The following is a 12732-nucleotide window of genomic DNA, read 5'->3' as shown; positions in this document are numbered from 1 at the left end:
TTATTTGTAAATTTGTATTTTTATTTACTAAATAAAAAATCGGTATCAAAATGTGTGATTTTACTTTTTCAGAATTTTTCAAACAATATCTCAAATTTCGTATGCCTAAAATTAAAATCATGGAGAGTATGTTATTCTATTCTTCATGATTAGAACCTTTCTCAGGTACAATAGTTGCGGCGAGGGAAACTTATTCAAATATTTAGCTATAAGTGCTGCAGTACTTTTTTTTTCTCTTTACAAGCTATCACAGGTATAACAAGTATTTTTATTCAAAATACAAAAAAAAATCATCATTTGAGTGGATTTTTTTAATTAATTCAAATTGAATATTACGAAGTAAGAGTGAAATTTGGAAGATAACATTTATCTGGAGTCAATTTTTTTTTTTCATTGTACATCTTTATTATACAATTATTGTTAACAATATAAATTTACCATGTAAAAAAAAATCATCAACACTTCTTCCTAAAAAAATTCAGATGGTGTTAATGTGAAGAAATAAAGATAACTTTTGTACATAACATCTATTGTATAAATTACCCAAAACTTTAAAATTTTGTACAAATAAATCCAAGTATCAATCAATTTTTATTACAAAAAAAAAAAAAACTTACAAAATCGCATAACCAGATGCGGATAAATATACAAAATTCAAACAATTAAATATTAATCGTTTTAATCTATCCGTAATTCGAATAAGTATCTACTTACAACTCTAAATAGCCAGCTATTGAATAACAACGACTACCGATGATTCGTATAATGATTTTGATTCAAGTATCCATCATCCTTACTGTTCTCACTATTCACAAAAGTCTGAGGAAAAAATAACCCTACTTGTCCATTGGGAAGAATAATTTCCCGCACTTGGTTTCCGGGCATCTGACCAGCTCTCACAGTTCTAACATCTTCATTGAATCTCACAAATTTAGCTTTATCCTTCTCAGGATCTTTGGTTTCATCGAACAAGTGTCGCGTATCAGGAACTTTACTGCCTAAAAATAAATTTCTATCCTTAGCAGCAAAAACCGCAATGGGAACCCCAGATTGGATCTGCTTACGCTGGAGATCTTGAGGCTGATACGGTTCCGAGTTGTCAGGACCATGATAACCAACATTAGTTCTAACATTAGTATCAGTAAAAGTGGGTTGATTATTTACCGAGCCCGGTTCATTAAAGTAAATGGGAACTCGTTGCGGAACTCGCGGATAACTTTGATGTTCATTCATCACCGCAAAGTACTTCGAGGGCTGGGATAAGTTTTTAAAATGTTTCTCCAGCTGTTCCTGCTGACAATAACCCTGCTGATAATAATGCGGGTCTTCACGTCTATGATGATTACTATAATGATTATCATGATTATTATGACCATAGTTATGATTATGACTACCATAATAATCATGTCGATGATCTGCAAATAACTTTTCAGGGTATTGATCTTCTTCAAACGACAGGACTTTCAAATTCTCCAGCACTGTATCACTGATTCCATTATCTTGCAATTTATAATTATCAGTGTTTGCAGAAAGAAAAGACAACTTGGCTCTATTTAAACCATAGCCTTTCATTTCTTCATACCCTAAATTTCTTGGTGCCTTAGATTTCTGTGACAAGTCATTATCTTTCTCGAAAAAATCTTTTCTTATCGGTATTGACTCGTACATCATAGACTTAGGTATGTGTTGGTGATTTAGGGACTGGATTTGATGTGCTCCGTCTTGATGACTGTACTCGGGAAACAATTTAAAACTTTTAGCATTTAAATCCCGTGAAGTATACATAAATTGTTTGTGACTATTCAAATTTCTTTGTTCCCCAGGTGGTTTAGTGCTAGCAATACCTATTACGGATTTATTGAGTTCGTGTTTATCTCCATTAAATATTGCGTAGTCGTCTTTCAGAATCTCGGTACGTGATTTCGAAAAGTCGTTGGCTGAAAACGTAAAAGGATAACGTGAACTCGTCCCGGCATCAGCGGTTCTTGTTGAAAGATGCGGAGGAGGGGGAGGAAGAGGAGGAAGGAATTGATTATTCATATTCCACTGATCTTTTTTTGGCTTTATTATTTCGCAATAAGGATTTCGATTAACGAATTTAGTATTTGGCTTCGGAAAGATAAAATTATCTTTTGATTTACTGTCAGCATTAAAATTTTTAGTTTTTTCATTATTCAGTCGATGCATTACGAAGCTTGGAGTCGGATAGTAAGGTGATTCTTTGTTGAGTGGTTTAGAGTATAGAGATTTATCATCGAGCAATGGAGGAAGAAAAAATTCACGTGGAAAGGATTCATGATTGTTGGGAATATTGATTTTAAGACAAGGTTCTGTTTGCAGAGGATGAACTTGGGTTTGTGTTACTCTGGGATGTGCTTGTGCTTGCTCTTGTAGTAGTGTTACTTTAGGATGAGCTTGAGTTGGTGGAGCTTTAACCTTAGTTAGATTCTCAACATCAAATAAAAATTCGCGTGGTTGAGTTCTCAGTGGTATACCTGGCACGTACTTCAAATTACGACGAATTAAATTCCTTTGATTCTCGGCGTTAGCATCCCAGCCGAGGGGCAGCGATGATACGGAGGTTACACTGTCCATGAAGTTTGTCTGGGCTGTATTTTCAAACAGTAAGTCGACGACTGATCTGCTAGCTGGACTAGTGTTTATGTCCTGGTCGGTAGTTGTCTTATCGAAGTTACCGTGATTACTCAGGATTAACGTGTCTGATGACACAGTGGATAACGAGGGTGCGTACTGAGGTGATGTAACACCGAAAAATGGGTCTGCCAGAGGATACTCTGGTCCAGTGGGTAACGATGTCATTGCGTTTATTATTCGAGCCTCGACTGTCTCGTAGTCATGAGGTGTTGGTTTTGATTTAGTTAATCGGTTTAATGGGGTGAAGCGGTTATTATCACTTGTTCCGGTGCATGCCTGCGCCTCAGCACTCCACTCCGAATGAGGCTGAGATGTACTTGCTCTTGGAAATGGATCAGTGTCATTGTTATTTGATGATGATGCGCTTCGTTTGCTGTGGGTCCTCTCGTAAACATTTGCGAGCCTTGATTTTATTTCCAGAATTGGATCTACAAATTATTTATTATTATTATTTTATTAAATTTAGTATTTATAATTTAATTGATTAAATTTACACTTTATTTAATTTTTCATTCTAGAAGTAAAAGTTCCACGTCATTAAACTATCATTTGTGTAATTGTTAGAGTGCGTGAAGCTAATTATGGTTATTTAATTATCTTTTACTCTCAGTAATGTAACACATTAATTATATTTTTCATTTTGTTTATTCATGAAGAGATCTAACTCATTATTCATTCTAATGTAACATGAAAAAAGTTTATCTATAATGTTTTAATTAGAATTTTCGCTAAGAAAATCTTTCTAGAGAAACAATTCATTAGAAATTTTTGTGTATCCTTAATATTTTGGCCAAAAATAAATTCAAAGTTTTACAAATATTTTAACTTACTTTATAATCTATATAATTAAGAGAATAAGGAAAATTTTATCTCCGATGTATTGATATGATAAAATAAATTTTTTAAATTAAATTTAGTATCATTGGATAGGTCTTGATCTGAATTTGTACCTTTTTAATGTTTCATATGCTTTTCAGCAATAGTTACTTTATTATAAGTTTTCGAAGTAGTTATAGATTCGAATTTCGCGATGAACGTCATATGTTTATTTATTCATTTCGTTTTGTACATGTAAATGTCTACTAAGAAAAATTTTGTAACGAGTATATCTTTATCGTAGATTGGGTTTGATGTTTTTTCAGTGATAGCAATTTATGCTTTAAATAATTAAGAGAGTGAGACAAATTTTGTGAAAATCATATTATTATTTTGAAAGGAATTTTCATAGTTAAATTTAATTTCATCAGAAATTTCTTGATAATAATTTGTGCCTTTTCACCGTTTTATATATTTTTCAGTAAAAGTCAATTATTCATGTTAAGTTTTCGGAGGAGTTTTGAATAGTTTGTTGGTTCTATTAATTTGTTCCGTCACATTTGTCCGTTAAATTATTTATAATTTATCCTGTCATAGCAATATTATTCCTCAAATTTATTTCAAAAGTACTCAAACTATGTAAAGTCTGATTAGAAAAATCAAAAAATCATTAAGCCAAAGTTTTCTTATTCATAATCTATAATCTTGGCAGTCGCATAGTGACTGCAGGTTGCTAGTCAATCATTAATTACACTAATAATAATGAAAATAAAATTAATATTATTATTATTCAAGATAGATTACCTGTCATGTTGAGTTTCGAAAAATCAACATCAAAGTACTCTTCAACTTTATCGTGCAACTCTTCATAAAATTTTACAGCACGTGGATCCCAGCAGTGCTCCGATTCACCACCATCAGTCTCGTCATTCCCATCACCTGTTTGACTTTCTTCATATTTATCCTTGCTAGCTCGCGGTGAAAAACTGTACTCAAGATAATAATTTTTAATACAGTATGAATGAGATGCAAGACATAAAATTATTAATAATAGTAAAAAAAATATTCTCACTGCAGTGGGTCCATTGGAATACTCTCAATATTTGTGTCCTCTGTGTTATCATCATCTTCAAATAATCTCTTTGTTTTGTCACATTGAAGATCCTTAGAAGCGACGTTTTTTTTCTCCGTGCTATTTTTCTTCGCATTCATATCTCTGGAGTAATAAAAATGACAAGCAAATAAATAAGTCTATAAACGTGACATGAGATTTGATATTAATATTAACTGCAAACTTATGTCCAGGTTGAAATTTTCTGGTATGAAAAGTAAACTTACTTACGACCATTGTTGGTCTTTCCGTAATTGGAAGTGTTTTTGTCGTCATTCTTCGCTGCAGAAAACGCTGATTTTGCTCCACTGCTATCATCTGGCATTTCTGCATTTTCAGTCACTAATTTGCTAAGTTTAATTTATTATTTTTATGAATTATTAATCCTAGTTAAGATGTTCAACAACTCGAAATATTTGAAGTTAATAAAAGAGTTTAATTTTATAATTTTATTTGGTATAAAAGTAAAATAATAAATGGCATTTACTAGGATACAAGTTTTCTCATTAAGTGACTTAAAATTATTATTATTATTATTATTATTATTATTATTATTATTATTATTATTATTACTAGTATTATTGTTATTATTCTTCTAATAAAAGTTTATATTAACTTACCCAGGGGATGGGATTTCTTCTCCACTCAACAGTTTAAAAATATCACCTTGTAAACGTGCTTCGTTTTGTTGACTAAAAGGAAGTTTTCCAGGTCTTCTTACCTCTTTACCCATTGCACCGTTTTTAAATATTCCAATTGACTAAAATTCACAGAAACAAGAAACAAAATTAAATAAAATGCTTGCAAAGTTTAGATTGAATAAAAAATGAAAAATAATTTTATATCGTTTAAGAGCTTTTATGATAAGAAATTTTTGGTAAATGTTTTGTTTCACGGTAACTTTGTTTATTTGGCATCAAAAGTCTAAAAAATTAAAATTATGAAACATTTTTCTTTTCAAATTATTATATTTCATGGCAGATTTACGATAATAATTATGAAAATTTATAAAAATAAATTTTTCAATTAATTTTAAAGCTTTTAATGTTAACAAACAGTTTATGTCGACCCAAAATCGCTGATAAATTATTTTTAGATAAGTCTAGCAATTCTCAGTATTTTTTTCCTTACTCTAAGTTTGAAAAAAAAAAAAAAAAAAGATCTAAAAATGTCAATTTTTTAAAAAAGAGTTAAAAAATTTTTTTTATCAAAAAATGGATATTATTGAAAAAAAATTATTTGTTCAATTATTCTACTTTTAATGAACTTTAAGAAAAAAATTATGCAGTTGCTTAAAAAAATTTTTGAAAATATCATTTTTATGGTTCGATTGAGAAACTAAAAAATAATCAAATTTTTTTTTTATAACAATATAAAATTTATATCTAGAGTAAAAAATATTAATTTTTTTCTGAAAAATTTGTAATTATTAAAAAAAAATTGTTTTATGAATTATTATAAAATTAAGAAACTAAAATATTTACCTGTTCAGGTAAAAGCCGGGCACAAATTGTTTTCTTTTTAACTTTCTTATCTGGATGGCCCTGAGTTTCATCTTCCTGTGACAAATAAATTAATTAGTTAAATTAAAATATGTTAAATAATTGTAATTGAATTACTCATCATTTTAAAAAATTTCTAATTTATAAATTTCTCCGATTCTTCAGTTGAATAGAAATTTTGACGTTTAGTAATATTACAAAAAAAAAAACGAATTATACTCACATTTTTTTGACGAATTACAGCAAAATTATACAAAGTTTTTTCAAATGAACTCTTGGCTACCTTCTCCTGCTTTCGATTACTCCGCTTCTGAAAAATACATTAATAAAATCAAGTAGAGAATCAACGATCATGCACCAGAGTAAACAGCTGATGGGTATTATTATTATTGAAGTGAAATTTAATTGAACTTCCGTCAAATAAGACAGGCTTTGTTTATATCCATTATAAATAATCTTTTCGATGCATTAACCCTGTCAACATGTTTATCTACGTCATGAATTGACATGTGTGATAACATAGAAGTGCAGAACAAAATTTAATTATAATTATTTAATAAATTTAACTACATAGGAATGAAAATTAAACAAAATTACCATTTGCTGTTTAGCTGCAAGAATATTTTTCCTCATTTTTTCCAAATCTTTTTTCTTTTTCATCCTTTTGACTTTTTTCTGTGAAGGTTCAATTGGTTCAACGCAAATTTTGTCATTCTTGAACCTTGCCATTTCATGAAGTAAAAATAGGATACTTACTACCTTGAGTATTATAAATTGTCGAACTCTTGTATTTTGTTTATTTATTTGTATAAATAACTTTATTGTTCGATAATTTAGCAACTAGACGTTCGAAAAGAGGTTAGTTAGGAGACAGATTCGATAAACAAAAACAATGCAGCACGTATCGACTAATGAAAACAAATACTTCTTTATCGGCTAAGTAATTAAAAAATTTTGGGTTGCAGTCAAATAGTCAGATTGACAACATTCCGAATTAATAAATTACTAGAATTTAGAAAGTTAATATAAAATATAATTTAAAATAAATAATTTGACAAATTTTCAAATACCGAACAATATAAACTTGAATAAAGAAAAATCTAAAGCTATATTAATAGAATCTTTCAAAGTCACAAAGTCTCAATAAATTAAAAAACATAACAACAAAAATTTTTACGTCAAAATAAATGAACAGATGAACCACGCATACTAAATACGTTCTAAAATTTTTTTTTAAATTTTTAAATTTACAATAAAATTTTTTTTAATTTCCGAAAATCATAAACAATCATATCGGTTACTTGGATTTTTTTATTTTTTTATTTTGTATCTTTTTGTAAAGAAAAAAAAAAAATTTTTTTTTTAATCAATCAATAATAATAATTTTAAGTCACTTAATGAGAAAACATGTATCCTAGTAAAGCCATTTATTATTTTACTTTTATACCAAATAAAATTATAAAATTGAACTCTTTTATTAACTTTAAATATTTCGAGTTGTTAAACATCTTCATTAGGATTAATAATTCATAAAAATAATAAATTAAACTTAGCAAATTATTGACTGAAAATGCAGAAATGCAAGATAATAGCAGTGGAGTGAAATCAGCGTTTTCTGTTGCGAAGAATGATGACAAAAACACTTCCAATTACGAAAAGACCAGCAACTGTCGTAAATAAGTTTACTTTTCATACTAGAAAGTTTCAACCTAGACATAAGTCTGCAGTTAATATTAATATCAAATCTCATGTCACGTTTATAAACTTATTTGTTTGCTTGTCATATTTATTAACTCCAGAGATATGAATTCGAAGAAAAATAGCACTGAGAAAAAAAACGTTCCGTCTAAGGATCTTAAAAGCGACAAAACAAAGATACTATTTGACGATGATGATAATACAGAGGACACAAATATTGAGAGTCTTCCAATGGACCCACTGCAATGAGAATATTGTTTTTACTATTATTAATAATTTTATGTTTTGTATCTTATTCATACTGTATTAAAAATTATTATCATGAATTGAGTTTTTCACCGCGAGCTAGCAAGGATAAATATGAAGACAATCAAACGGGTGGTTGGAATGACGAGACTGATAGTAATGAATCGGAGCACTGCTGGGATCCACGTTCTCTGAAATTTTATGAAATGTTGCACGATAAAGTTAAAGAGTACTTTGATGTTGATTTTTCGAAACTCAACATTACAGGTAATTTTTTTTTGAAAAATAATAATATTCATTTTGTTTTCATTATTATTGGTATAATTAATGATTGGCTAGGAACCTGCAGCCACTATGCGACTGCCAAGATTTACAGATTATGAATAAGAAAACTTTGGCTCAATTTAAAAATATCATCAGTGGAAAAAGTACTACGTCATTTCTTAAATATTGAAATTTTTTAAGATATTAGCTCATCTCGATGTTATGCTCATCGAGGCCTTTCATTTAAGTACGATTTTTTCAAAATGTTTATCATTAAAAATTTAATTAATCAATATTTTTACAAATTTTATTCATTAATATCGGGAAAGGTTCCTATAATAAACTGATTATTATAGGTATCAATCCTATGCTCATTATGAGAAACATATCCATAGTTTATCGAAAACGTTCCCATACAATAATGGAATAGCTTCAATATATTATGGTTATGGTTCCTATAATATTATGGGAACGGTTCCTATACTATTATAGGAAAAATTATTACAAATTTTTTTATTTTTTTTATTAAAATAACTTTAAACGCGTTTATCTGAGAATTATGTTTTTTTAGTTTACGTACATGATATCTCCAGATCCACTGACCTGATCTTGATGAAGTTTAAACTACATATTTTACATAGTAGTAGCTATGGTTCTAATTACAACCAAAAATAATTTTAGATAGACAATTTGTGAACTTTTATAGAAAATTCTTTTTTTCCAATTCTAAAATTTCTTTTTAACAAGCAACTTACTGTAAGAGAAATGTTGATTTCTTCAGCTATGAAATAAAATCAAAAAAAATTTTCAACAAATTAATTTCTTATCACAACGAGGTCCATTTTTTCAAAAGAAACTTTTTTTCTAAGTGAGTATGATCTAATATTCACAATTAATGGACCTTCCCAGTATTTTTTAATTTAAATTATAGTATAATATTAATCATATTTGTAGATAATGAAACAAGAATAGAAGATATTATAATAATTAAATAAATGAGGTTAAATATACAGGAGTTCAAATTAAAAAAACTACCATTTGATGTTTAGCAGCGAGAATATATATTTTTTTGTAATCTTTCTCTGTATCTTTCGTCTTTTTCAAATGTAATTACGTAGAAAGTTAGAGACTTGAAAAAAGGTTCAAAATTTCAAATCCTGCATCGTCATTATTGTGTTAACTCTTAATAAATTAACTGTTCATCGAATGTCGAAGATTCAAGATTATATTGAGAGTTAGGAGAGTATTATTGAAACTAATTTTTGTAAGGAATATTTGTACATTTAAATAGTGATGAGTCATTAGTGAGTACATCCTATTTAGGATAACCAATGTTTAAGGCTTATATTTAGGTTTTTTATGAAATTTTTCCTAAAGAATGTGAAACGATATCAATTAATTAAAACAACAATTCAATCAAAATTATGACTACAATCTATTTCTAATACAATTAAACTAAGCAGTGAGGAATTGTAAATTAACTATATTTTCTTACATTTATAAAATATGCAAATATGTAAATAATGTACAAATGAAAAATAACAATAAACATATATAATATAAAATGTTTAAGGGACCAAAGAGATATATAATGCCCATTTTCAGATGACTGTACAGTGTATGGATTATAGTTGTAAAAGAGTAATGAAAATATACCTGAGGAAAATTTTTTGGGAGTTGAGATAGTGCTTTTCTTGCAAGATACTCAGTTTAAGTGTGACTAGCAGCGAAAAAGTGTCGACTAAATAAGAAATTTTGTACTCATATGGCCAATGAGAGTTATAATTTATTGTAAGTTGTGATATTTTTAATTTAAATAAATGGTAACTTTTTTATCAAAAGTAAAATATTTTGCTTTGATGAAGTGTATAAAACATAAGAATTATAAATGAAAAATATTTTTATTACGTGTATTTATAAATAAAATGAAGTTTTTTAGTAATGTTCTTTATTTCCAGCAAAGTTATTATAGTAAGAATGATAATTATTAAATTAAGAATAAGTTAATTCTCGTGAATAAAATTTCTGATATGGCCATAAATTTTTAGAACGGGGTTTTTGTTTTTTCAAAAATATCAATTTTTGAATTTCAAAGAAAAATTTTTTTTTGTATTTGTAACTTCTAGAAAAGTTAAAGTTATGCAAATAGATATATCTATAATACTATAGTATTATAATTTTGAGCGTTAAAAAATTAAATGCACGACGTCGAAATGTTGAATAATAAATTAATCCCTGCTAAGAAAAATTGAATGTGTGTGTGAGTGTGTGTGTGTGTGTGTGTGTGTGTGTGTGTGTGTGTTACACATGTAAATCTCTCATAACTTTTGAACGGATCATCCGATTCGATCGAAATAAGCGGCGTTCCAAAGAGTTCTTTTGCCCTTAGAATTCTGATACTAGTTTACAGGATTTGAGTCGATAAATTTTGAGAAATCTCAAAAATAAAATTTCCAAAAACTCGTTTTTTTTTAATATCTTTTAAACAGCTGAACCGATCGATTCCAAAAACTAATCAGCTCTTAACCTTAAAAAACCACGTCGATTGCCACCAGCCCGGTCAAAATCGGTTGATTCGTTCGTAAATTATCGAAAGCGAAAAATTTCAAAAGAAGTGTTTTTATCTTTTCGCTGAGAAAATCGAAAATTTTCCATTAAAGGGAAGTTATTGATTTCAGTCCGATTTTCGAAAGTCGAGTTTTCATCGGATCTCCACGTTTTGAGGTCCTAGGAAACCAATCTGACTACTCCCGCCGAGGTGTCCGGCCGTTCCGAGAAAAAATATTTATATAGGGGAGGGGGGGGGCCAAAATGGGGTATTTAAGGAATAGTTATGATTTTAAGGACTTAAATACGCTGATTTTTCTCGTTTTTAGTCGTAATTGAAGGAAAATAATCAAATTTCAAGTTGCCGTAGAAAAAAATTTTTTTTTTTTCGGGCAAAATGGGGTACCGCCTGAAAAAGTGAAAAAAAAATTTCATCATCCAAAAATGAAATATCGTTAAGAAATAATATTTTCTTATCGATAAGTCTACGAAAAAACCCAGAGAGAGAAACAAATCACCCAAAAAAGAGTCATTGTTAGTTGAAGCAATATACTCCTAACAAAAAATGAGGTAGCAAAAAAAATTTTAAAACTTTGTAGTAATTTTTGACGGGTTTCGCTTGAGTAAAAATAATATGAAGATAAAAAAAAAGTTCTGTTGAGAAAATTCTAGTTTTTGAATCTCCCGGTGAAAAATTTTTTAGACTCATAGTTCTCACGCAATTCAAAGTAATTGCACGAAAAAAAAGATTCGTAATTTTTTTGCACACTCTCTCTTGGTTTAGGTATTCAGGAAAATTTTTTCAAGTTGAATAATCTTCTAGGCCTGAAGATCTTACTTTTTAAATTAAATATCTTACAAGCGCACCAAATGGTTTTGAAGAAATTGGGATATTTTTTTAAAATAGTTAGTTTACGATTTGTCTTCATCACATCACCCGATTTTGATGCGGTTTGCAGTAGTCAACGTCGTTTTTTAAATTAAAGAGCTGATTAGATTTTGGAATTGATCGTTATATCTGTTTAAAAGCTGTTAAAAGAAAAAAGTTATTTTAAATTTATGAGGAAGTCTAAGTTTCACTGAACCTTATCGAATGACGCGAATGTTGTTCAAATCAGTGGAGTCGCTCAAAAGTTATGAGAAGTTTACACACACACACACACACACACACACACACACACACACACACACACACACACACACACACACACACACGCACACGCTGATAGAAACCCTCGTAGAAATATTGAGAGCTACTTCCCAGGACCTTAAAAATGTGGAGATCAGATTAGAACTTGATTTTCGAAAATTGGCATGGAACCAATGACTTCCCGATTTTTTTTTTTTTAAATCATTTATTTGTAAAGTGAAAACTTAAAAATTTAGAAAAAGAGATCTTAGATGTGAAAAAAAATTTATTATGATGCATAATGACGATAAAAATTACTGCACAGTAAAAAATTTTTCGTCAATGTGTAAAGTGTAAAAATTTTTGTGTAGAAAATTGTACTCTAGTGAAATGACGTTAAAATATATTTTAGAAAGCTGAAAGAGCTTTTTGGAAAAAAAATTTTTTTTTACGAAATTTTGGGGGTACCCCATTTTGCCACCCATACCCCATTTTGCCCCCCCCCCTGCCCTATAATTATATATAACAATATTTAATTATATATTTATTACATCTAATTAATTATTGGGTTAATTTTATAGATAGAGTATTTAATATGGTCCTACGCAGTTCTCTATAACCAATTAAAATGCAAAAAAAAATGATTATATATAATTTTACGGCTATAACACCAGCGGTCACCCATCCAACTATTAACCCTGTTCAATGCTGCTTAACTTTGATGATCTCCGTGCGTCTAGAAGTTTCTGTCTGCTGTGATGCTA

General features: G+C 29.0%; 1 protein-coding gene and 1 long non-coding RNA gene across 5 annotated transcripts; one reads left to right on the top strand and one right to left on the bottom strand.

Moving 5' to 3' along the window:
* Positions 1-598: 598 nt before the first annotated feature.
* Positions 599-7007, bottom strand: LOC123271826. Of its 4 annotated transcripts, none has more exons than XM_044738281.1 (9): positions 6841-7007; positions 6682-6759; positions 6308-6394; positions 6067-6141; positions 5203-5342; positions 4810-4932; positions 4544-4687; positions 4276-4457; positions 599-3083 (listed from the first exon to the last, which is right to left on the bottom strand). In XM_044738281.1, exons 2-9 carry the CDS (start codon positions 6742-6744, stop codon positions 748-750), a joined length of 3150 nt encoding a protein of 1049 aa, XP_044594216.1. In that variant the 5' UTR covers positions 6745-6759; positions 6841-7007; the 3' UTR covers positions 599-747. The 4 variants fall into 4 exon arrangements, with proteins under 4 accessions (XP_044594216.1, XP_044594217.1, XP_044594215.1 ...); XM_044738282.1 differs by having other exon boundaries at positions 6844-7007; XM_044738280.1 differs by having other exon boundaries at positions 6682-7007.
* A 1233-nt stretch (positions 7008-8240) lies between these two features.
* LOC123271958 lies at positions 8241-8450 on the top strand. Its single transcript, XR_006510990.1, has 2 exons — positions 8241-8295; positions 8368-8450. It is a non-coding gene; the product is annotated as an uncharacterized LOC123271958 (long non-coding RNA).
* Positions 8451-12732: the final 4282 nt, after the last annotated feature.

The sequence above is a fragment of the Cotesia glomerata genome, linkage group LG9, assembly GCF_020080835.1.
Source record: "Cotesia glomerata isolate CgM1 linkage group LG9, MPM_Cglom_v2.3, whole genome shotgun sequence".
In the NCBI taxonomy this organism is placed as follows: domain Eukaryota; kingdom Metazoa; phylum Arthropoda; class Insecta; order Hymenoptera; family Braconidae; genus Cotesia; species Cotesia glomerata.
This window is presented reverse-complemented; position numbering and strand designations above follow the sequence as displayed.